This window comes from Folsomia candida, unplaced genomic scaffold, assembly GCF_002217175.1.
Source record: "Folsomia candida strain VU population unplaced genomic scaffold, ASM221717v1 Fcan01_Sc013, whole genome shotgun sequence".
NCBI classification, from domain to species: domain Eukaryota; kingdom Metazoa; phylum Arthropoda; class Collembola; order Entomobryomorpha; family Isotomidae; genus Folsomia; species Folsomia candida.
Genome location: NW_019091205.1, coordinates 843,663 through 866,785, shown reverse-complemented (window position 1 = coordinate 866,785; position 23,123 = coordinate 843,663). Strand labels below are relative to the sequence as shown.

At 35.6% G+C, this 23,123-nt stretch overlaps 3 protein-coding genes across 3 annotated transcripts; 2 read left to right on the top strand and 1 right to left on the bottom strand.

Moving 5' to 3' along the window:
* Positions 1-3,620: 3,620 nt before the first annotated feature.
* LOC110855789 lies at positions 3,621-16,306 on the bottom strand. Its single transcript, XM_035856453.1, has 16 exons — positions 16,048-16,306; positions 12,166-12,376; positions 11,917-12,086; positions 10,182-10,347; positions 9,400-9,702; positions 8,840-9,006; positions 8,380-8,563; positions 7,633-7,806; positions 7,363-7,563; positions 6,655-6,921; positions 5,447-5,716; positions 5,021-5,147; positions 4,736-4,841; positions 4,557-4,679; positions 4,234-4,445; positions 3,621-3,903 (listed from the first exon to the last, which is right to left on the bottom strand). The coding sequence occupies exons 1-16, from the start codon at positions 16,294-16,296 to the stop codon at positions 3,801-3,803; spliced, it is 3,033 nt and encodes a 1,010-aa protein (XP_035712346.1). The 5' UTR covers positions 16,297-16,306; the 3' UTR covers positions 3,621-3,800.
* A 2,220-nt stretch (positions 16,307-18,526) lies between these two features.
* On the top strand, positions 18,527-19,734 carry LOC110855725. Its single transcript, XM_022104132.2, has 3 exons — positions 18,527-18,729; positions 18,865-19,040; positions 19,183-19,734. The coding sequence occupies exons 2-3, from the start codon at positions 18,884-18,886 to the stop codon at positions 19,521-19,523; spliced, it is 498 nt and encodes a 165-aa protein (XP_021959824.1). The 5' UTR covers positions 18,527-18,729; positions 18,865-18,883; the 3' UTR covers positions 19,524-19,734.
* A 662-nt stretch (positions 19,735-20,396) lies between these two features.
* Positions 20,397-21,548, top strand: LOC110855788. Its single transcript, XM_022104177.2, has 3 exons — positions 20,397-20,620; positions 20,758-20,924; positions 21,067-21,548. The coding sequence occupies exons 2-3, from the start codon at positions 20,768-20,770 to the stop codon at positions 21,423-21,425; spliced, it is 516 nt and encodes a 171-aa protein (XP_021959869.1). The 5' UTR covers positions 20,397-20,620; positions 20,758-20,767; the 3' UTR covers positions 21,426-21,548.
* The last annotated feature ends 1,575 nt before the right edge of the window (positions 21,549-23,123 follow it).

Genomic DNA, 23,123 nt, shown 5'->3' with positions numbered 1-23,123 from the left:
AAAAGTACATGGTATGTAGAATGTCAAAAGTCTCAAGGCAACATTTCCCATGTGCTTTCTGCGTAATCCATTACAAAAATTAGAATAAGTCGTTGCACTGTTTTTCTTGATTCCACTATAACTGATTAGGAATCTTAAATTAACGGAGTAAAACGTATTAATTAATTAGTTCATCGGTTTCATGGTACTAGTATTGCAAGGCTCCGAATTTAACGATCTTTAACAAAATAAAGAGCTATATAACTTCCTTAAATTAAGCAACTTTTTTCTTTACAGGCAATACCTCTCTAATGAAGGAACACACCCTGCCTTCTCTGATTACACGTTTGCAACCAATACGCAGGAATTCAATTTCCTGACTTGCTGGTCCAAATCAAGTTATGATTTCGAAATATTTCTGATTCCATTTCACGCAACGTTATGGATCTGGCTCATCTCTACGACCGCTGTAATGACGTTACTTTTAGCGCTATATGTTCGTACCATTCATAACGAAAGATTCGTATCCGCGTGGACACTTTTCGTCTCGAGTCTGATAGGACAATCGTACAACATTAGTGGTCATGTTGAGAAAAGGGTAGCGATCAGGATTGGACTAGGGCCTTGGTTCTTGGTCTCCGTCATTTTCACGCAAGGTATGACAAACTACTATATTGCAGCTTTTTTGAATTTTTACATTTTTTGTGCGAATCTAACAATTGGGATCGTGATGGATACATGCTGTACACAAAGTTTGGAAAAAACTCGGGCTCTTAAGTCAATTATGTACAAATGGGTTGATAGTGTTTTACGGGAAACTATGCTCTTTAAAAAATCCTGACTTCATTGAATTTTATTACTTCTTGCATCTACTGCTTATTGCCAACAATTAACTAATAAAACCTTAAAACCATGGGTAGGAGTTTTAATTAAAGAACCAGAGGTTTTTTCAATGAAACCCAACCATAAAAAACGTATAGCTCATAGATCGGATCCCTCCGCCCTCCGACCCTAACCATGCTCTCCGCCCTCCATGCCCTCCAGCCAAATCACTGCTATCCGCCCTCCGGAGGGCATTTTTTGCCCTCTACCCGCAATGCCCTCCGGCTAATTCACTGCCCTCCGCCCTCCGCCAAAATCCATGCACATAGCCCTCCGTAGGGCAAAAATGCCCTCCGGCAGCCGGAGGGATCCGACCTATGGTATAGCTAACCCTGCGTATAAATACGTGCTGTTATTAGTTGTTCAGAAACAAATTATACATAACACGACCACCATAAATATCCGTTATAATATATTTAGTCACCCATATTTAATTCTAATACTATTCCCAAATCTTCTATAGGATATATCGGAGTCTTGCTGAACTACGTCTGCGCTCCATTTCCCAAAATCAGTAAGGAATTTTTCGAGGATTTAGCAAGTCCCGTGTGCAATTATCATGGCCATCACCCCGACAATAATTTGAACCCTTGCCCGCGAAATATTTGGACGAATCTCACAATTTATAAGGAACACACCTTCCAGAAATTGGACGCCGACACAAATTTCCGCCTCGTGTCATCTCCCGATTATAAAAACACCTTCGTCAGATATCTTAATGCGCGAGGTGAAAAAAATTTTGATGCTACAGTCGCATTTTTAAGAGAAAGGGGGATATTCATGACAAAATTTGCCTATGGGTTGCACCAATTTGCAAAAGAGAGACATAGCAGTTTGCAGTTTGTGCGGGCAGGTATGCCGATATTTGCACTTCCGGTTAGTCTTTCGTGTATATTTTTTTTCTACAACGCGTAACTTTGTAAATTTGCAAATATCTTTACAGGAAGAACCAGACACGTACGAAGATATCCTTGCATTCCATCTCTTGTATCCGTATGGCCATGAATATTTGTCAAAAGAATGGGTTACCCTTTTAAGGGTTGCCTCATTCGAGAAAATATTTGAAGAGGAACTCGTTAAGTGTGGAAAGACGGCTTGGGTCGATTATTCGGACGAATTGAAGGAAAAGTTCGTTTATTTATCAAGGTAGCAAATTTAATTTACACTGCAAATAACGTCTCGGTATATGCATTATTACCGTGCCGAGTTTCTATCAATCTCCGCAAAATTGTGAATCTGCACTCAACGTCAACAATCAAGCAAGAATAGTACATTTTTGCTTGAGTTCAACCTACACGGTAAAAACTTCCAGCTGATTTTCAGTACGGACGTACCAAGAATCGTATTGCGAGCGGTCCTCACTTGACTGAAGTGGTAATCCACTAGCAGTTAGTAAATAAATTCCAATTCCAATCAAGTGGGGACCGCTCGCAATACGATTCTTGGTACGTCCGTACTGAAAATCAGCTGACAGTTTTTACCGTGTATGTACAGCAAAATAAGTTAAAATCAATTTTGCATTGAATTTTTTTATCAAACAATTTTCGCATGATTCGTTGCCATATTATTTGGGGTCGAAACACTAATTTGGGAATATAATTAGCACATTATATTCCGTTGTAGGCACTACTACTGGATAAATTTCTGGATGAGTAAGCGTCAAATTATGCGTCGCATTAAAGGATTTGAACTACGAAACGAGGGAATTTCAAAACTTGGACGAAAAATCAGTTTCTTTATAGAGAGCCGATGCTACCATTACATGCAGTCAGTTTTAAAGTCAAAGTCAAACAAAGTATCCGGTTGGGTGAGCAATAATACGAGAAATATTTTGGAATCGTTAAACCATCCTGGAAGAGTGGAACCGTTAAATCTAATGAAAGCCGTGTCTACCGTTTTTGTTGGGTATATTGGTGTAATACTGGTCACAATTGTTGTACAATTAGTGTCAATAATGTATTTCTATCGAGTTAAAATTTCTACAAGATTATTTTTGAAGGGTGCAAATTTTGTTTAGATTCGAACCCCAGATAGGCTTGACAAGTTTAAAAAGTCAGATATTCACACCGTCAAAAGTAAGCGAAATGTAAAAATAGCATAAAAAACTAAAACTACAGATTCACAAGATTTATGTTTGAAATGAGATATAATATCTGATATTGTAAGAAAACAGTAAAATTGGTGGCTACAACAATCCAACTTCACTTCGCTTAAATGACCGAAAATGATATTCTGTTTGAAATGAGATGAAACCTTGTATTACTAGGAAAACCGTAAAATTGGAGGGAACAACACTTGATTTTCATGATGATTGCATATGAAAAATATGATATGTTTAAGTTTATCTAACTATTTACTTATTTAACAAAATATTTCTTTAGAAATTGTTCACCACGTAACATCTGGAATTCATCCTATTCCTAGCATGAAGTTATATGCAATACAGGGGCAGTACATTCCTGGCAAAACTGTTTCTATGGAAGCACAAAACAATTCTACAGTATTAGCATGTCCGTTTATTTAAGCTATTACCGAAAATATTTGAATATTTGAATCAATAGATATGTTCACAAACAATAAGCAGTAAGTGTCACTGTAATACTGCTCAATTGTAGGAGTCACTCTCTTGAATGAAAGGTTGAAATCAGAATGTTAAGATTACGCATTTATTACGAACTTTCTTCTAAGTTTTACATTAACTTACATTAATTTACGTGAATTTTACATGAATGACTTTGTATGTATATAAATAAGATTTATCAATCAACGGTTATACAACTTTATTTAAAAATCAATAAAACATCTATTTAAATACTACTACAATAACTTTGCAAGTAATAGCTCTACTGTGATTCGTACATTTATAAGTACATAATTTTATATATTTATGCCCTGATCACCAGTCTGTGATTTTGAATCGTTGTGTGAAATGTCTGTCCTCATTCTATCTCATTGAGCATGTTGATTACTCCGTCCACAATGTCGAAAAAGGCGGGTCTTTCAATTACATCATTGTCCCAGCATGCCAACATTAAATCATACCTGGGGAAAAATGATAAGAATATTATTCACATTATTTAGCGATACTTAATATTATTCCGATTCTAATTATAAATATGTTGACCGAGGGGCTAGGAGGGGATTTAATCTGAATTACTTTAAATTCCCTAAAGTCTACTTCAATAATTTTAACTCCTAAGTTCCTCTTAGTCCGGCAGTTAAATTCGAAATAATTTGGAACCAATATTTAAGCCAATTCATGAACATGTTCAGTAATTTACGGTTCAAATGCTGACTACGGGAGTCTATTATCAGACTAAAAATGCCTCTTGATTTGATTTCTTGCGATAAAACGATTCGTAATTTACTTACATCTTGACCGATGCATATTGAGGTTTTGATAAACGATAATTTGTTTCGAGTGACTCAATGAATCCGGAAGTGTATTGAATTCCAGAATACGGAACATGCCCCAAGGAAAATATTTCCCACAGTGTAATCCCAAATGACCAAACGTCGCTTTCAGTGGAAAACGTCAAATCCCTGAGTGACTCAGGTGCCATCCAGCGCCAAGGTAAAGGCTCCTACATAGGTTTAAAGTTTACAATGTCAGAAAACCCAAAAGTTAGGGTGCGGCTATAGTATAGGATAAGGCAATTAATTCAAAGTTGACTGATTGTTATAAGTAAGCTTACTTTCGACTGTTTCACATATTCATATCTTTCATAAAGTCTTCTCGACAGTCCAAAGTCAGAAACTTTCGCTGTCAATGAAGAATCTAGAAGGACATTCCTGGCCGCCAAATCTCCATGAAATACCTTGTACCATAAGATCAGAATTTCAATCTTGACCAGAATACATTATAAAAACATACCTTTCGTTCAGCAAGATAATTCATTCCTGCCGCTATTTCCACACTCCAGCGGAATAAATCGTGCAAATTTATTTTGAACGTGTCTCCCCAATGATTTTGATACTCGCTAAGGGCAAACAAACAAGGGAAATAACAATTTTCTTAGTACGTAAATGCGATTGCGTAAAAAAACTTAATGGGTAACAAATCAACCCTCATTCTCTGAATACCCGGTAGACGCTTTTACCAAACATCTCAATGCAATGGAAGGTATGTCCTGTTTTGAAATTCATTTTAAACATTTACCTGATCAATTGAGTAGGATCTTTAGTGACACGTTTCGTCGAACTATTCTTAAAATCGGATCGATTGTCCTGCAAATATTTTTGAAGGGAGCCATGTTGGCAATATTCCAAGATCAGGTATAACTCGCCTAATTAAAAATCAATTTTTTAACATGTCATTAATTTAACGGAAATTATCCGACGCGCTCGTTCCTATTTTTGCGCTGTGCACGATTTGTTAGAATACAATTCGCAAATGCTACTATAAATCGTTAATCGAATTTGTTAAGGTGTAAGGACGCAATGCAGATAACATTCGCGAATTCTACTGACATTCGATCATATGTTTTAGGACGAAAATATCATCAGTGGTTTCGAATCTTTACGATTGCGGATTGAATAACGTTGCACATCAGGTAATTAATTTAGCAAGCTTTAGGTTACTCACGATTCCATAATTTCTCTGTACATGCACCAATCAGACCGATAATATTTTCATGTCTTCCAATATAAATCATGACTTTCAATTCGGACAAGAGTGCTGTCAGACTGGTCGAGTCCAAACTAGGTTTTACAGTCTTTACAGCAATTTTGAAAAGATTTGCGGTGTTGCTCTTCTTGATATTTTTATTATTTTTTGCTGTATTATCCGGTTTTCCACGCAAAGTCCCGTTCAACACCATCCCGTAAGCCCCGCTTCCGAGGGGGGAATCCCAATCTGGCGATTAACCATTTGCAAAATTAAAATATATTTGGAAACCTTTTCCATATACTTACACTCCAAATAATTTTCCGACCACATTGTTACCGACGGTGGTACTTATTTAGATCCTCTCTGGTAATATCTTTACAATCGAGGAAAGTATAATATGCACGCTAAATGTTGCATAATCTCCCATCTCAACCGGTAGAATTGTATAATTGTGCATATTCGAATTGGGGGACAACATTCTACTCGCATTCTGATACTGAATTCGGGGTGGGTTCTAGGAATGTAAAGCTAATTCACATCGAATACATCAAATGAATATGAATGTGTTCTAAATTTTAGCTAGCAAAATAATCTTGTGACAATATTATTACGGCAGATGCACTTTCCCCTTTTGAATGCAATTTGTCACCCAAGTCAGGCGTATGTGGAAGCATACGTTAAATCCTGCCAAACCCAAGTAAATATGTCACCACACTGGATATAACATGTTACCTATTCGCAAGCAAATTGTGACTCTTCAGTAACAAATTGTAGCCTCACGGTAGATTGAAATTGTGAAAACACCGTTAACAATGTGCGTACTCACATCAGGCGCAAACGTCTCATCGCAACACAATTTTGCGAAATTATTTTGCGAAATAAAAACATACCCTCGAGCTGCGCATAGTTACAAAGGTTCGCAAGCGCATTTTCCATGGGAAAGTTTGCGAACTTTCGCAGATCTCGCAAGTAAGTTATGTTGCGATGTGACGTTTACCGCGTTTGCAACGTTGACGTGAGTACACACAATATTTTTACTCAAATATCTAAAATGTATGCATCAAATTCGTATCGAATTTTCTGAATTGTCTGAATAGTACCTCCGTCGGTAATACATAATACATAGCATTGTTTTCCAATTATTATGATTGTATTCTATAACTCCGTCACCATGTTGAACGTACGGATCGCTATGTTGTCTAATGAAATCTCATAAGATTTATCGTATGGTTTGCTCTCTGCATTTTGGCACAGCTGTGTCCCATCATCTCCCTCCGCATGGCACTCGTACCCGTTGAAGAAGTCTTTAATTAATTTGTCGAACACGATATCTACTGGAGGCCTTCTCCACAACCAAATTCCAAACCCGAAAAGAATGACGATGAAAAGTAGTCCGACTGATGAAACCGTTACTACAATTACCATCGGGACCACCGTCGATGTCGAGGGTTCTACAGTCAAAAATAATAATAAATTAAATTAAGTTAGTTTCCTTACTAGGGTGGTCACCAAGGTGCCAATCAAGTAATGGGTTGCCACCTATACCAATTTGTGCACGATATATGACTTGATTAGAAAAGTAAAATAATTTCCATATCAATGTCACTAAGTTGTGACCTGGTCAAAGTTCAACGGTATATGAAAGCGCTTTCATCCTCGGTTAAGGTCAATGCTCTTTACTCTGCCTACAGGTCGCCTTTAAACACGATCATACTCGCGTTACATGTTTTGCCACGACTTGCCGAAAAGTGATTTTGGCACGTAAATTCCTAAGCTTCGCTGAAGTAGTCATGTTTTGTGCATAATTTGGTAGAAATTTAAACCCTAAGCTCGATAGGCAATTTGGTGGGTTTCCTTGTTAGAATAGACCAACAAACCAAACAAATACTGACTTTCAATAATACGCAAATTAAGATATTCCTTTTCTGGAAATACGAGTCGAACATTGTTATCAGAACGTCTCTCCTTGTCTGAATAAATGATAGAAACGCCTCCACACGTTATCCCAATGATGTCCAAGGTATTCATTTTAATTTCACTTTGTCGCTCTAAAAATGATCCAACTCTTTCAACGCTGCCGGATACAATCCATGCTAAAAATTATTGTACATCATCAGATTTCTTTGACTGTATAATTTACTCTGGTACAATATTTTTCATACATTTCGGAACCCCTGATTGGCTACCGTTGTTCCAAATTAAAACCCAAATTCCACTCCCGTAAAAATACATTTCAGAAGAGAGGCAACTAATTTGAATCGAGTCTCCCACCCAGACGCTATATTTGGATAGTTTGATCACTTTGATGAATTCCTGCTTCTTGTTCTGCGCACTTCCTGTAACATATTTACAAACCAGTATTTACACAACCTGACTTGATACAATCTATTATTTAAATATTTACACTCAAAATAAATTTGACATATTCTGTGGTCTCGGACCGAGGCAATATGCGATTTTACCACGAATAACGATTCAAGTAACAAATTGTCACAGTAGGAATACAAAAATTTTTGCTCGATACAGCTGATTTCGTCAAACCCTGCTTACCTGCCCTGAAGTCATTTAGAGATTACAATTTTTGGAAAAAATGTAATTTTTGTCCACATATGCGAATTTAGAAGGGAAAATTTAAAAAAAATGATCACTGCCTGGGCATTATTATATTAACGAAATCAAGCGGTTTCAGAAATGTAGTTCGCTCTTCAGGATCCGATTTTTTTCCCAACCATGGTACACACAGTGGGTGTCCCACATGTCATTGAAACAATAATATTTAAAACATATCAGATATTGCCATCTTCTAAAAATATTGTTACTGGAATTACCATCCCTTAGTGTATAGAACTGCATAGTTTTTACTTACATCGGATTCATCATTATTCTCAATGATTTAAACTTTACTTTACCTAATTGATGTCTGACCGTCTCAGAAAATACTTGGTAGTGGTTATTATCATTATACACATCGGGCGTCAAACATTGAAACGCTCCCGAAGTTCCATTTGGAATTTGGGAATATACGAATGAGGAGTCTCCAGCGTCCAGTTGTGGGAGTAGCTCAGGAATTCGATGATTGCAAAAATTCCACTCCTACGTAAAACAATATTGTAAAATTGCATAGCTTGATTTAAGATAAAGTTTAACATTAAAAACAGCTATGAAACGGTATAATCTGTGCATAAAAGCGAGATCGAATTATTGATAAATCATTGCGCAAATTTTTTGCGTGTCCAAAATTGAATTACATATTGTCATCAAAATCGAAAGCTATCAATCCCTGAGTATGGATAGATTTCTCGAGGTTAGGTCTTGTCTTGGATGGTCTCGTTTTTGTGCGCAAGCCATAAGAAAATAGAAATAGCACACCTTGTACGGTAACCTGAGACAATTTTGTCTCAGCGAAAGTTCCACATGATTGACTGCCTTGATAAGCAAAATCCCAGTGAGTTTGGCGTCTACAGATGTCTTACATTCAGCCCTCTTCTCGGCTCCGTTCAAACTTATGCGGTCCCGTTTGTTGTTGTTTCCTCCTTCTTTAAAAATATATGGAGACAGTTAGACTATGGAATGCGCAGTAGAATGAGAAAAATTCCTACCCAAAGTAGATCATTTTTCTAATATAATGTAAGAAAGTTAAAGGAGTAGACTTAATTTTCAGATTAGTAAAAATTTAAGCTTTGAACTTTAATTGTATCGATTTGCGGATTTATGTAGTTTATAGGTGAGTAAGATGAGAAACCTGACCTAACTCTACATAAACATATCGATAAATATATAATTTAAAATTTAAAATTGAAATTCTCAGTCTGACCAAAAATATTTAGTTTTTGAAATAATCAAATTTTGAGAATACAAATTTGCGTCGAATTTCATATCTTTGTAATATGTACAGAGTATAATATTGTCTAAAAATCCGCCAAACTTACTATTTGAAATTGTATAGTTCCAACTAAAATTGACCTCCATTCCGTCAGTATCTTGATCAACACATGTCACACGTCCCACCTCCTCATCATCATGCGTTGCGCTATCATTCAACACAACTTTCACAGCCTTCGTGTACTTGAAACCCATGTTGATATAATAATCGACAAATCCCGCCTTAGTGTCGGTAAGATATGTTGGGAGATTGTCTGGCTTCTCGAATCGAATCGGAATCCGAGAAATGCAGTAAAATATATTTAAATCTTTGTAAACAATATCCTCCCCGTCGGGCCAGTAGACTGTCACTAAATATTTTAAAAAATAAAACAAATGTAAATTATCTACACCATATTTTAATAAAACCTCTATCCAATTATTATGTATAGTTTGTTATATGTTTTTTGGGGGTTTTATTGGGTCTCATTAACGCCACCAAGCGGTTATATACCATAACTGAATAATAAAACCCAACTACCCGAAAAACCCGAGATAGCAAACCCTGGCTATATTTGATTATACACAAAAAAAATTCGGACACGACATCTATTCTGAGGCGGAGGTAATCTCCAGCATTTCATCAACCTTGGATACAATTTTGTCTAGAATGCGTCACATAGCCTGGGCCTGAATCTACGTTCAGGTCACCCACGTGACAGTATAAAAAATATAATCTATGCTGTCCACCACGGACGACATATGTAACCATATGTCGTGGTAGACTTTCATACTACAAACATGGGAAATGATATTGTCCCCGAATTATTCAACGTATAACTTTACGTACCTGGATATGACGGGATTCTCACGTATATCGTCGAATTTTGCAAAGAATTTGTTATATTGTTGGCCACGCATTTGTACTCTTTGGGAAGCTCCGTTTCGTACAAAGTGACCGTCAGGGAGACAGCGATATCTCGATGAGTGATGTTTTCCAAGGTCCAACTTGAATCCTGAGAAATTTTTGAACACATTTTCCGATTAATAAAATCAGGAATTTCGGTTTTCGGTATTATGGTAATAAGTTCTTAGTACCCCATTATGGATAGCCTATCGAAAACGGGCTGATAATAAGGGAACTCTAACATAGCCAATATGACTGATCGCCCAATTAAAATTCAAGGACCGTACGAAAATAGCGTGACTCACTTTTGTAAATTATAGCAAAGACGTTAACTGGTACAACTCCTCTTGTAATACAGGCGAAGCCCACCACCACACAATGGGCCAGAGGTAAAAGATAATTGCCAAAATTATAGCGTTGAGTATTCGAATTTTTTATGTATATGCTGAACTTCTAAGGTACAGGGATTATTTTAAAAATAGTGTCCTTCCGCCACGGCCCCAGGGGGAGGAGTTTTGTCCCCAGCCCCCCCTTCATGAATTAGGTGAAAACTGATAATGGCGTTGGATTCCTCGTCATTTTTTAAGACGAAAGTGTTCTTACAATTTTCTCGAAATTCGCAATAATTTCCGAGATATCGGGGCGCAAAGTTTAGGCTGATTGACCTTTAAGCCCGTTTTTGACCTTGTTGCGACGCACTTCTAACCGAGTATGGGATCTAATGCTAATATCCTAGGAATGCAAAAATTTGAAAGAAAATCGTTTCCAGCTATCTTGGTTACTAAGATTTCGGCTCCGTAAAATTGACTAAAAAACCGAAAAACCGGGAAATCGGAAGCCCGGTTTGTGACTAACTTGTAAGGTTTTTGAACGTCTCTCTTTTTACAAGATGTTAAGTTTACTCGTGAATGCATACTTTCATGAAAAACGTTTTTGAAAACCTTGCAAGTTAGTCACAAACCGGGCTTCCGATTTCCCGGTTTTTCGTTTTTTTAGTCAATTTTACGGAGCCGAAATCTTAGTAACCAAGATAGCTGGAAGCGATTTTCTTTCAAATTTTTGCATTCCTAGGATATTATCATTAGATCCCATACTCGGTTAGGTTAGAAGTGCGTCGCAACAAGGTCAAAAACGGGCTTAAAGGTCAATCAGCCTAAACTTTGCGCCCCGATATCTCGGAAATTATTGCGAATTTCGAGAAAATTGTAAGAACACTTTCGTCTTAAAAAATGACGAGGAATCCAACGCCATTATCAGTTTTCACCTAATTCATGAAGGGGGGCTGGGGACAAAACTCCTCCCCCTGGGGGCGTGGCGGAAGGACACTATTTTTAAAATAATCCCTGTACCTTAGAAGTTCAGCATATACATAAAAAATTCGAATACTCAACGCTATAATTTTGGCAATTATCGTTTACCTCTGGCCCATTGTGCACCATGAGGCCACACTTCGCAAAAAAAATTAAGAAAAGTGTTTCGTGGCAATTGTTTTTAATTGTAGAGACGCGCTTTTCTAGCAACCTTGCTGCTTACGTACATGACTCCACCAAGAACTTATTACCAGATTTCTAAAAATGTATCAGTGTTTATATTTACTTATGGGCACCGTCGTAAATGGCATAACGCGACATTTATTTCGGTAGTTACGAATCTGACATGAAGCCTATATGTGCCATACCTGTTCTCCTTTGGAGTAAAGTGATAACTCTGAATCGTCCGAATTTTGAGCACAGGGTAACTCATAGGGGTATTGTTTGTCATTATATCTATGATCCTTTGTCAGGATAAGGAGCCAATTCAAGTCGTATGTCAGCCTCGTTTCATCCGGTAATGTTAGTAAAGATAAGCCTAAAATTAATTAATTTGTTAGATTAGCATAAACCTAATTAACTTTTTATAATTAAAATAAATTAGGGTACGTCTGCACCTGACAGGACAGTAATTTTCTTCTGTAAGCCTTTCTGGCGACTTGGATTAAAATTGAGGGATGGTTTCACGATGCAAAAATATTGGCCGGATATTTCATTTTCAATTTTTGAAAACATTAAGGCACTATAAAAACAGCCTCCTTTAAGTCCGTTTTCGTTATCAAAGTGTTCAAATGTCATTGATCGCTCCGATTTGACTACCGTGTTCCCCTAGTTGGTAAGAAAAGTAGGAATTTTCATGAACAACTTTAATTAATTTTAACTTTATTAATTTAAGGTCGTCGATAGTGCTAATCAAATTTAAGTGATTTTATATGATTAAAAATAATGTTTTCTAAAAAGCATAATAACAGCTCACAACTAATTCTCTTATATATATTGTCATGCTTAATTGATGTCTGATGGTACCACCTATCCGACTGCCAATTACATAAGCTGTTGTTAGTGTATTGAAACCGGATCAAATTTGTGGAACAAGGTTTAGTGGCCCACGTGTCACAATTACATTACGCGCAGCTTTTAGCCTCTCAGAAAACTTTAAGCAAATTTTATCTCGTTATAATACACTGACCATAGATCAATATGCGAAGAAAAAGAGCAAAAATTGAATTTTTTTTTTGCTTTTTTTGGTGCTGTTTATCTATTTAATTTTTTACTTTATTGTGTTTAGTTACACACTTAGGTGATACCTACTACTTGGTCCCACCATACATAAAAGCAAAAACAAGCAACCAAGTGGACGATTTCGTCTACAAAAAATCATCTTTAGAATGTTGTCTTTTTGTCTCTGACAGCACCGATTATCACACTTTGAATTAGAATTATTCCGATAAAAAATATTACCATGATTTATTTCAAGTTTAATACTCTTCATCAATCAGTGCATATAATAACTACATATGATGTCAACGCAACATCACATTAATATATAACATTTAATTCGTATCATGATTTGGTTAATGTCACTCTGATCAAAACTAAATTTTAAGTTTTATCCCGAAAACTAGTTCATTGAGATATTTAAATGTAAAAAAAACTAATCTCATTCAGAGTGTGCAAATAGGCGCCTTTTTGGAAAAAAATGCATGCCTTTTTGCCCTTTTGCCCATTTCAATGCCCAATTGCCTTTTACCGTGCCTTTTTGCCTGTTAATGCCTTTTTGCATTTAAACATAGAAAAATCGTCAATCTGCCCCAGTTTACATGACCGCTTCATGTAAATAAATTGGCAGTTATTTTGCTCCATTCGATCCATTGTTAACATCCAAATAATGTATAAAAACTCGTAAATAATCTCTTGCTTGAAACGTTACCAGATAAGAATAGGCCAAGGACAGGAACCGATATTGAAACATGAGTCGTTCGAGAGATCATAATTTAGTTCTTGTTGGGAGTCAAGACATTGTCACTGAGTTGGATCGACTTGGTAAATTAAATATCCTCATCATCAAATGCCATCACCTTATCATCACCTTATCATCATTCGTTAGTTGAAACTTCTTTTAATTTATTTTAGACTCTGAAGCCGATTCCAGCGAGAAGGACAAAGAATTAGCCATTTCAGAAGACGATGTCGCAGAAATTCTTGGCGTAGATGAAGACAACCCAATGGACACCGATCCAGAGTATGTGGAAGAGAGTGAAGATACTGCCTCAGATGACGACTTCTTTGTTCCACCCACGTCTATCGAGCAGATATTGAAGAATAGGGTGAAAAGACATGGCGGTGGAAGAATCAAGGACAAAATATGGGAACAATATATGGAACTAGCTAATTTCCCCGGCACTTGGGCGTGCAAATGGTGCGAATGGACCGTTAAAAAACCGAAGATGGAGCGCCTTAAAAAACATTTTGAAATGAAATGTGGTAGAAAACTATCCAATAAAACCAAAAATATTCCTCTTTCAACTAAATCAAATGCAGCAGTAGTGTTCAGTTCTCCACGACAGCCGATTCAAAATATTGGAAAAACGCAAACGAAAATTAAATCTTTCTTTGGCTCAACTAGTATTCAAGAACAAACCGATCTGCACCGTAAACTGATGAAGTTCATTTGTTCGTCAAACATCCCGTTTCGCATTGTTGAAAATCCGTACTTTTTGGAATTTGTTAAATCGCTGCGGCCTTCTTATAATACACCTACACAAAAGCAAGTTGGCAGTACTCTGTTAGATGAGCTATATGACGAAACTTCCCTCCATGTTGTAAAGAAAATCCAAGGAAAAATTGAAACAATAATTCAGGATGGATGGACTACAAACCAACACGAGGCTGTCATTGCACACTCGCTTTATGTTGAAGGAGAAGTTTTTTTTATTGACGCAATAGTAACTGAAGAAGAAAAAAAAGATGCTGCCAATTGCCTTCGACGGTTAACAAATTGCATGGAGAATACGGAGACCAAGTATGGAGTAACGATAGTCGGGTGCATTACTGATAATTGCTCCACCATGGAGTTGATGAAGCGGCGCTTGGTGGAGCAAAACTCATCAATTTTGGCATATGGATGCAATTCGCACCTGTTGAACCTTGTGGGCAAAAACAAAACCCCCGAAGACATTAAAAATAAAATTGTCGAAGTACATAAATACTTCAGAAATCACGATTTCGCAGCAGCATCGCTGAAGAAGTTGAATGGCCCTCGTCCACCAATTCCTGGTGATACGAGATGGAATAGCCAATTAGATTGCTTTCGATGTTACAATGTCCATCAAACAAAATACTTAGAAGTATCAAGAAAAGATGCCAACATGCCACTTCAAATCAAGGAGATACTCAACGACGCTTCAGTTTTCCCACGACTAGCAAAGGCACTCTCTGTGTTAGAACCAATTGGATGCGCCCTGGACACTGTAAGAATCTCCACATTTACGTAAAATAACACGACACTATAAATGACTCAATTAACTGATCGAAATTTTTCCAGCTTCAAGCGGATAACGCAACAGTGGCTGATGCCGTAATGTGTTGGATAAAAACACGAGAGAAACTGGGTTGTGATGCAGTGGACGAATATTTTGAAAACCAATTTATTAAAGGAACTCCACCATTTTCGATTGCTAGTTACATAATTCATCCAAAATATCGAGGTCCGTACAATGTATTTATTTATAAATTTATGTCATAATAAATACATTCTTGTTGGACAGGTCAAGGTCTTTCTCAAGATTTGAGAGAGGAAGGACGTAACTGGCTTCTAAAGAAAGGGAAAAGTTATCTTCCTATTGCGCTAGCTTTGCAAACAAAGGACACCACTTTCTTCTCGGCGACACTGTTTGAAGAGGAAGTGTTGAGCACCCTTTCTCCAGTTACCTGGTGGAGAACTGCTCAAGACGACAACCAAGTGAAAATACCTGTCCACTTTCTTAAAATGTGTGAAACTCTACTACAGTTACCATCTAGTACGGCAGGCATTGAGAGAGCATTTTCTACGATGAGTAACACAATTACTGACAAAAGGAATAGGCTATCTGTTGAGAAGGCAAGAAAGATTACATTTATTAACCGAATGTTACAAAATAAAGTATAGTCAAACAATGACAAGTAAAAATGTCCGATAGTATTACTTTGAGGCATCTTTAATAACATCCTATATACCTTAAACTATTAAGCAGCATCACAATAACGATTGCAGATTTCATGAATGAATGCTAATTTTTATATCAACATTAATACTCTGCATTTTGAGTAGAAATATAAGTACATGCGTATGTCTGTATGAGTCAAATCACCCCAAAAAAACTTCAAAAAGGCATTCGGGCAAACGGGCACTCGTAATTTATACGTGCCTAAAAGGCAAAAAGGCAAGTTTTAGGCAGGCATGCCTTTTTGCCCTTGCACACTCTGATCTCATTAACTTTTATAAATAAGTGATTACTTACAATTGATCCCTTAAACCTCCAATCCACCGGTTGATTGCTGGTACAATTTATGACAAAATTACCACCTCTCGTTTCACTTCGAACCACAAATGTGTCCCGTTGTGATTCCACCATCTTCAAGAAATCTGTCGGGATTAGTAATTTTGGAGTGGAATGGTTCGGATCACATATAAATTCTGACTTTACACTTGATCCAAGCAATAAGATAACACCTAATCTAAACCAAATAATATTTCTTCTTCCCAACATTTTCCACTAGTTGACGGATACGTCACAAAATTCAATCTGAACACAAAAAATAATTTTTGGATTTTCTATTGAACAAGGAAAACGGAAATGTTTTTCTTCCTCGAATTTTTTCATATTATTTCCTCTTGTTGATGTAACATCAGGAAAATACGTCACATTTCTTCGCCTCATTCTGCTTACAATTTTACTAAGAACGAAGTATTTTTTACGTTTCTAACAAAATGTTGAGCTCATCATGGTGGTGATGGTGTCATTGGGTATTTTGTCGGGCAATATCAACATATAAAACCACGAGAAGGAGACGCTGGATTTACTGTGTGCAAAGAATAACAAACCACAGGAAGCATCAGTTCGCTGAATTTTACTCTGGAAATTAATGTTATAAATTTTACTACCTTTAGCTTTTTACTTCGTGTAGGTAATCCGCCCATTTAGACTTCAAAATGCTGAGACGAAAATTAAGACTAATCGTCACACCGGAGCAGGAGCCATTTTTTATAGGGCACATAAGAAATTTTATAGATGTGTAAAATTTTATAGACGAATTTCTAAATGCTGCCCAAAGTATTGATGCGAATTACGACTTCATTTCAAGTTATTGATGTATCCATTTAATTCCTCAATATTTGGAGCTCTGTCAAATACACGATAAGTGAAGGATGACGAAAGCAACGTGGAGAAGTCAGGTTTCACCAATTTACAATCAGATAAGAAGAAAATGTGTCGCTACCGTATAAATGACCAATTTTATGTCCAAAAATGCGAATAATGATTTCAACAAATTCTAATAAGTTGACTTTCCAGGGAATTTTTACTACTGTGTTTATACATACATCATTAATATATAGACAATCCAGTTTTATATTTTAAGCATAGTTTCTCTAAACTCTTAGGAAAAAAAAAGTTTATGTAATGTAGATAATCCGAAAAAAATTTTATGGTTCTCATGGAGTCGAATTTTTATAGCAAATTGAAAGCAAAACACCAGAATGAAAAACGGCTGTCAAAAATAATAATAAAATAGGTTACAATTTAGTCGATACAATTCGTTTACTTCATTTAGAGGGAAATTCAATTTAAAAGTTCTGTTAATTCTGACCATTAAATTGTCCATATTTTTCCGTCTCCAGTGCATATCGTATTCTGTAAAATATACACAGCTGCTTTACAACATAATGTCGATATTTTAAATCAATACCATGATTTTCTCATGATAAAGGTTTCACTCCAGGAAAGGAGTGACTCAATAAAAGGCATGCCATTATTATGCGTTAAAATTCTGAGGATTTGTATTATTGAGTTAAGCATATGATCAAATAAATTGCATTTTAACATTAGTTTCAAGCGTAAAAAGGTTTTATTTCAGAAATGGGTCGAGTCACTAATGAAAATGTTAAGAGTTTCAAGGAGATTTCGAATATGATTGGTTTTATCCAGAAATGCGTAATAAAGAAGTTGTTTCAGAATACCCCAAAATTAGAGTAAACCACAGAAATAAGTGTTGTAAGACAATCACACTAAATCACAGTAAAATCACAATATGTGATGATCACAGCGACCCGCCTGCGAATTTATGACCCATGTGGATTTACATAATTTTAAAAACCCTAAACGTGTTGCGTATGGAAGTTAAACAATTTTTCTCACATATCGGTATAATCAAATTATTAATTTAAATAATAATTTCTTTCATATCTCGTAAAACATTGATTCATAAAAGGAACTATTCAATTCATCTAATTTCACTTTGAATAAAATCCAATTTAAAAAACTCTACTGTTTTAACCATAACAAAATTTTTAAATATTTTTCCATCCCCTGCGCAATTTTTACTTAAATATTTATTCCGTAAAAAGCAAACATTTCTAAATTTATTATCAATATCATACATTAACCTATACAGTGGTTTTCCAGGAATAGATTGTCCCATAAAAAGCTGGCATTATACATTTATACGATTTCCATTAAAATGTAAACTTTACCGATGGGGCGTCCATGTGGTACGAAATGTATTATTTAATTAAATTCAAGAACCACATAAAGTTCTGCTGGCAATTATGGTTAACATTACTAAAATATTCTCATGCTTCATGCACAACCTCCACGTACATATGTAGTAGTAGATCTTAATGTCAATCCTTTTCTTGGAATATGTATCGAGCCCAAGTTTAGAAGGGATTGGGATACTAGGGTAAAACGATCCCAGGTACCTTGTCCAGTTCAACTTGAACCTCATGCGAGTCAGCAAGCAATCTAATTTTGTTCCGTAAATCATAAAATCTCGTGAAATCTAAATATTTAAAAGTTTCTTCCATACTTTCTAAATAGTGCTATAAAAAGTATTACTTCTCCAAAATTAAATCAATTTAATCATCCATTCTTCCGGAACAATCAAACATTCAGTAAATATTATTCCAGAAAGTTACCTACAAGGTAAATACTTTTAAATTTATATTTCCAACTTTTTTTCCAATTCATTCCTCAAATACAGGTTTTTTACGAAAAATATGTTTAATTATCTTGATCTAAATTATATAACGAGTCTAACATAATTACATATTTTCATAGAAATTTGCAACTCTAATAAATGGAGTCCCATTTATACGCCGAGGCAGAAGAGCAGTCTTCGAATGTTCGAAAAATGCGAAGGGTCACTAAAACCTGGCAGATTGGTAAGAAGTCTTCCGCCGAGCGTGACGCCTGGATCGATAATGAGATCAGGGTTGCTTATCAAATTTATCGAGGTAAGATTACTAATAGAACTTTACGCTAGAACTTAAGTTTTTTTTAATTTGAGATTTCAAAATTTGACAAATTTTCCACAATTTCGTACAATTTTTCAACCGAAATCAAACAATTTTCAAACAAATATTTTTCATTCCTTAGACAGATGCACGCCGATTTTCTCACACATTAAGAATCTCCGACGTCGTGTCACCAATACTACCAATGGGGATGAATTGGAGGCGCGTGAAGAAATTTCGGATAACTCTACGACCCCGCCAAGTACATCGACATCGGCACGACAACCTCACATTGGGGACGATTCCATGGAGCAAATTCCGACCGAAGGACCACCTGAAATTGACGATGCGGAAATGAATCTTATAACTTCCGTCTTCGAGAGAAATGCCAGCAAAATGCGTAAAACGTCAGGCACGCAAAACTGGATGAAAACCAGAACTGCGAGATGGATAGCGTTACACGAGAGCCCGGGGGCAAACTGAGAAAAAAAAATATTTGCATGATGCACTAGGATATATATTTCTGCAATAAATTTAATATTAGTGTTGTTTTCGAATTTTAAAAAGTTGATCATTACTTTTCTCTATAATATAAAATTTAAATAAGATAATCCAAAAAATATTAAATTAATGTTATGGGTTTTACGAGTTTATATGGTTCAAAATTTCGTTTTAATTTATCCATGTACATACATAGATATTTCATTTGATTTTATTTGAAGCTGTATCAAATCATACAAGTGCAGGATGGCGATGGAAATTTTGAAAAAAATGTGAATATACACAACACGTGGTACTAATACAATTTAACACGCGGTATTTAATTAATTCATGTCGTATATTTTACATAGGGCAAATATAATTTAAAAAATTCTGTTAATTTTAGCCATCTTAAGTGTTCTATATTTTTCCAGGACATACTTATCCCATAATATTTAACAAACTACTTTACGATTAAATGTCGGCATTTTAATTCTCCACGGTGCAGCCTTCTCGGAATAAAAGTTTGATTCCAGGAAAAGATTGTCCCATAAAAAAGCTGACTTTATTTATATGACTTCCAGAAAGGGGAAACATTTACCCGATGGGGCGTCCATGTCGAGCGCGATGTATTATTTAGTTGACTATAAAACGTACATAAATACCACCCATTAAACCGCTATAATTAATACAGAAAATTAAATTCATGTCGCCATTGGAATTATGGTTAAAATTTATCCCCAGTTTTAAAAAAATATATTTTAATGCTTCTTGCACCACCCCAAAGTGTATACGTAATAGGTGGACATAAAGTTAACCCTTTTCCTGGAATAGTGTGCCTAATTTTAGACGAAGATTTCCTCTTAAAGTAAACGACTGTCGTGCAAGAGCTCCAGTTGAACTTTAACTTTGTTTGAGTCAGGAAGCACCCTCCATAAATCGTATTATCACTGGAAACCTAAATATTTAAAAGTTACGATATTTTATAAACAACGCGATATAAATATTACTTCGTTAAAATTAAATCAATCCATTATTCAAAAATTCAAATTACAAATTTCCAACTAATTTAAAACCATTTGCAGAAGGGTAACTACGAGGTAAACAAATAAGAAAATTTTGAATTTCCCTTTCCAAATTATTTGTTTTATTTATGCAACAATACTGATATTTAAGTTAGAAATACTTAACTATCTTGAGAAAAATTAAGTACTGACTCGAATATAATTATTTTCAGATAAACCTAAATGGAGTCTCGCCAAAACGCCGAGGCAAAAGAGCGACCATCGAATCCTCGAAGGTTGCGTAGGATCACCAAAACATGGGAGATTGGCAAGAAATCCACCGCCCAGCATGACGCGTGGATCGACAATGAGATCACGGCTGCTTATAGAGTTTATCGAGGTAACGTTTTTTATTTGAGTTTTCAAATTTTTGAAATTTTCCAAAACTTTACACATTTTTTCAAACGATAAGGTTTTAAAATAAATATGGAAATCGCACACTTGCCACAGTTTTCAAAAAATATTCATTTTTCATTCCCTAGACAGATGCACAGCGCTTTTTCCACATGCCAAAAATCCCCGCTGTGTTACCAATACTCGTAACGGTGATGAATTTGAGGCTCGTGAGCAAAAAATACTGGGTGACGTTACGTCACCGACTAGTACCTCGGGAACGGTGCAACAACCCCACATTCTGGTCGATTCCATTGACCAAGTTCCAACCGAAGGACCGCTTGATACTGATGATATGGAAATGCACATTAATACGGTCGCCGTTCAGGGAAATGTCACCAAAACGGGGAAAAGTTTAGGGACGGAGACCTGGATGAAAACCAGAACTAAGAGATGGATAGAATTACTTGATAAAAGGGTCGCAAACTTAGAAAAAATAAAGAAATGATACACAAGGGGATATGTTTCGGCAATAAATCTAAAATTAATTTTGTTCTCGAATTAAAGAAAAGTTTATCTTTACAACTCTCTGTATAAGATAAAATTTAAATAAACCAATTCAAAAAATATATATTTTCAATTACTTTTCACTCAAAATCATTTGGCAGACGCGTAGAAATAATTTGTTTTGCACGACTGTTTCATATTTCTAATAGACACAGAGAAATATTTATACCTAGAAATTCCGGTGAAAATATTACGTAACGATAAGTAATTGCGGGACTAAACCTTGTTCCAAGAATTTGATCCGGTTTAAATCCTCCAACAATACCTACATTTATTTTACGGGAAGTATAATGCTTGATAAAATGCGTCAAATATATTTAATAGATTAGGAAAGTCAATTTTATATTTTACAAATTCCGACGATATTTTCCTGTAATAATACCAGAAACCGGCATCTGTCGTATGTCATTTATTTTACGATAAGTGAGCCACCTATGTCCATTTCTTCTATTTTCCTATGTCCATAAAAATATTTTCCTTTCCTATTCTTTTACATCTTGTATAACAAGTACAGCCTGAGATAAATAAATAAATATGCAAGTGCGAACATGGCTTAATTAAAATTTTAATATACCAAATTACCCCACGAATGAGGAAATAGCTCTCGAAAATGTTATATCTTTCCTTGTAACATCGTAAAGTTCTGACAAATATATCTAGATTATGTTGCATTACGTATGTTAACCCTACCATGGAAAAATCGTAAATATTTTTAAACCTTCAACGCACTTGAAAGGGACGAATAAAATGACCTCAATTTAATAGGTTATCACTTACATAGTGCATGTACGTTGTTAGTGGGCTATATAATGAAGACTTTTGCTCGACGTTAACACACTTTATTTCTCATCGTCCTAAGTTTGTGTTCCATGCAAAGAAATATTATTTCATTATGCCGTTCGGTAAGTTTCTCGGCTGCATAAAATTCTGGAAATCTAGCATTGATATCCAGCAGTATGGTGTATATCGGAAATTCACACTTTCTTTGATAATCCCCCATCGCAGTGGGAATAACTGTGAAAAACGGGAATAACTGGGAAAAACCGTAAAAACGGGAATAACCGCGAAATTGCAAATTCCTAGCATTTTAAAAGTACAAAAGCGTAGATTAACAATGGTTTAGTTATGTAAGAATTAGGCTTGTGTTTTGATTGGCCAAGATATTTTGGATTCTGGTGCTGAGGCAATACAAGAGCCCTAAATATTTTATCAATTCCCTATCCAAGTTAGTCGGTAATTAAATACCTTGTATCCGTTTCAGGTTCATAAACTCAAATGTTATAGTTATATTATTTTATTATTTATATACATATGTTATAAGGAAAATCTTCGAATTGGATATTCTTGATATAACTCATTCATCAATTAAACGAACAATTTGTTGTAATAACTTTTTTAAAGTATTCATTGCAATTTGCAGTTACAATTTACTAGAAATTATACACTAAATTACTGAATTTAGTTGGAAGGAAATTTAGCAGGAATCAATAAAATAACGCTGTCCAAGAGTTGTTATGAATTTCTATAATTTCGACAGCACTTCGTATACTACCCTAGTTTGATTTTCCCAGTTATTCACAATCAGGTCGTACGGTAATTAACGGTAATTAGCGTTGGTAGGATACTCAATTGTTGTAGA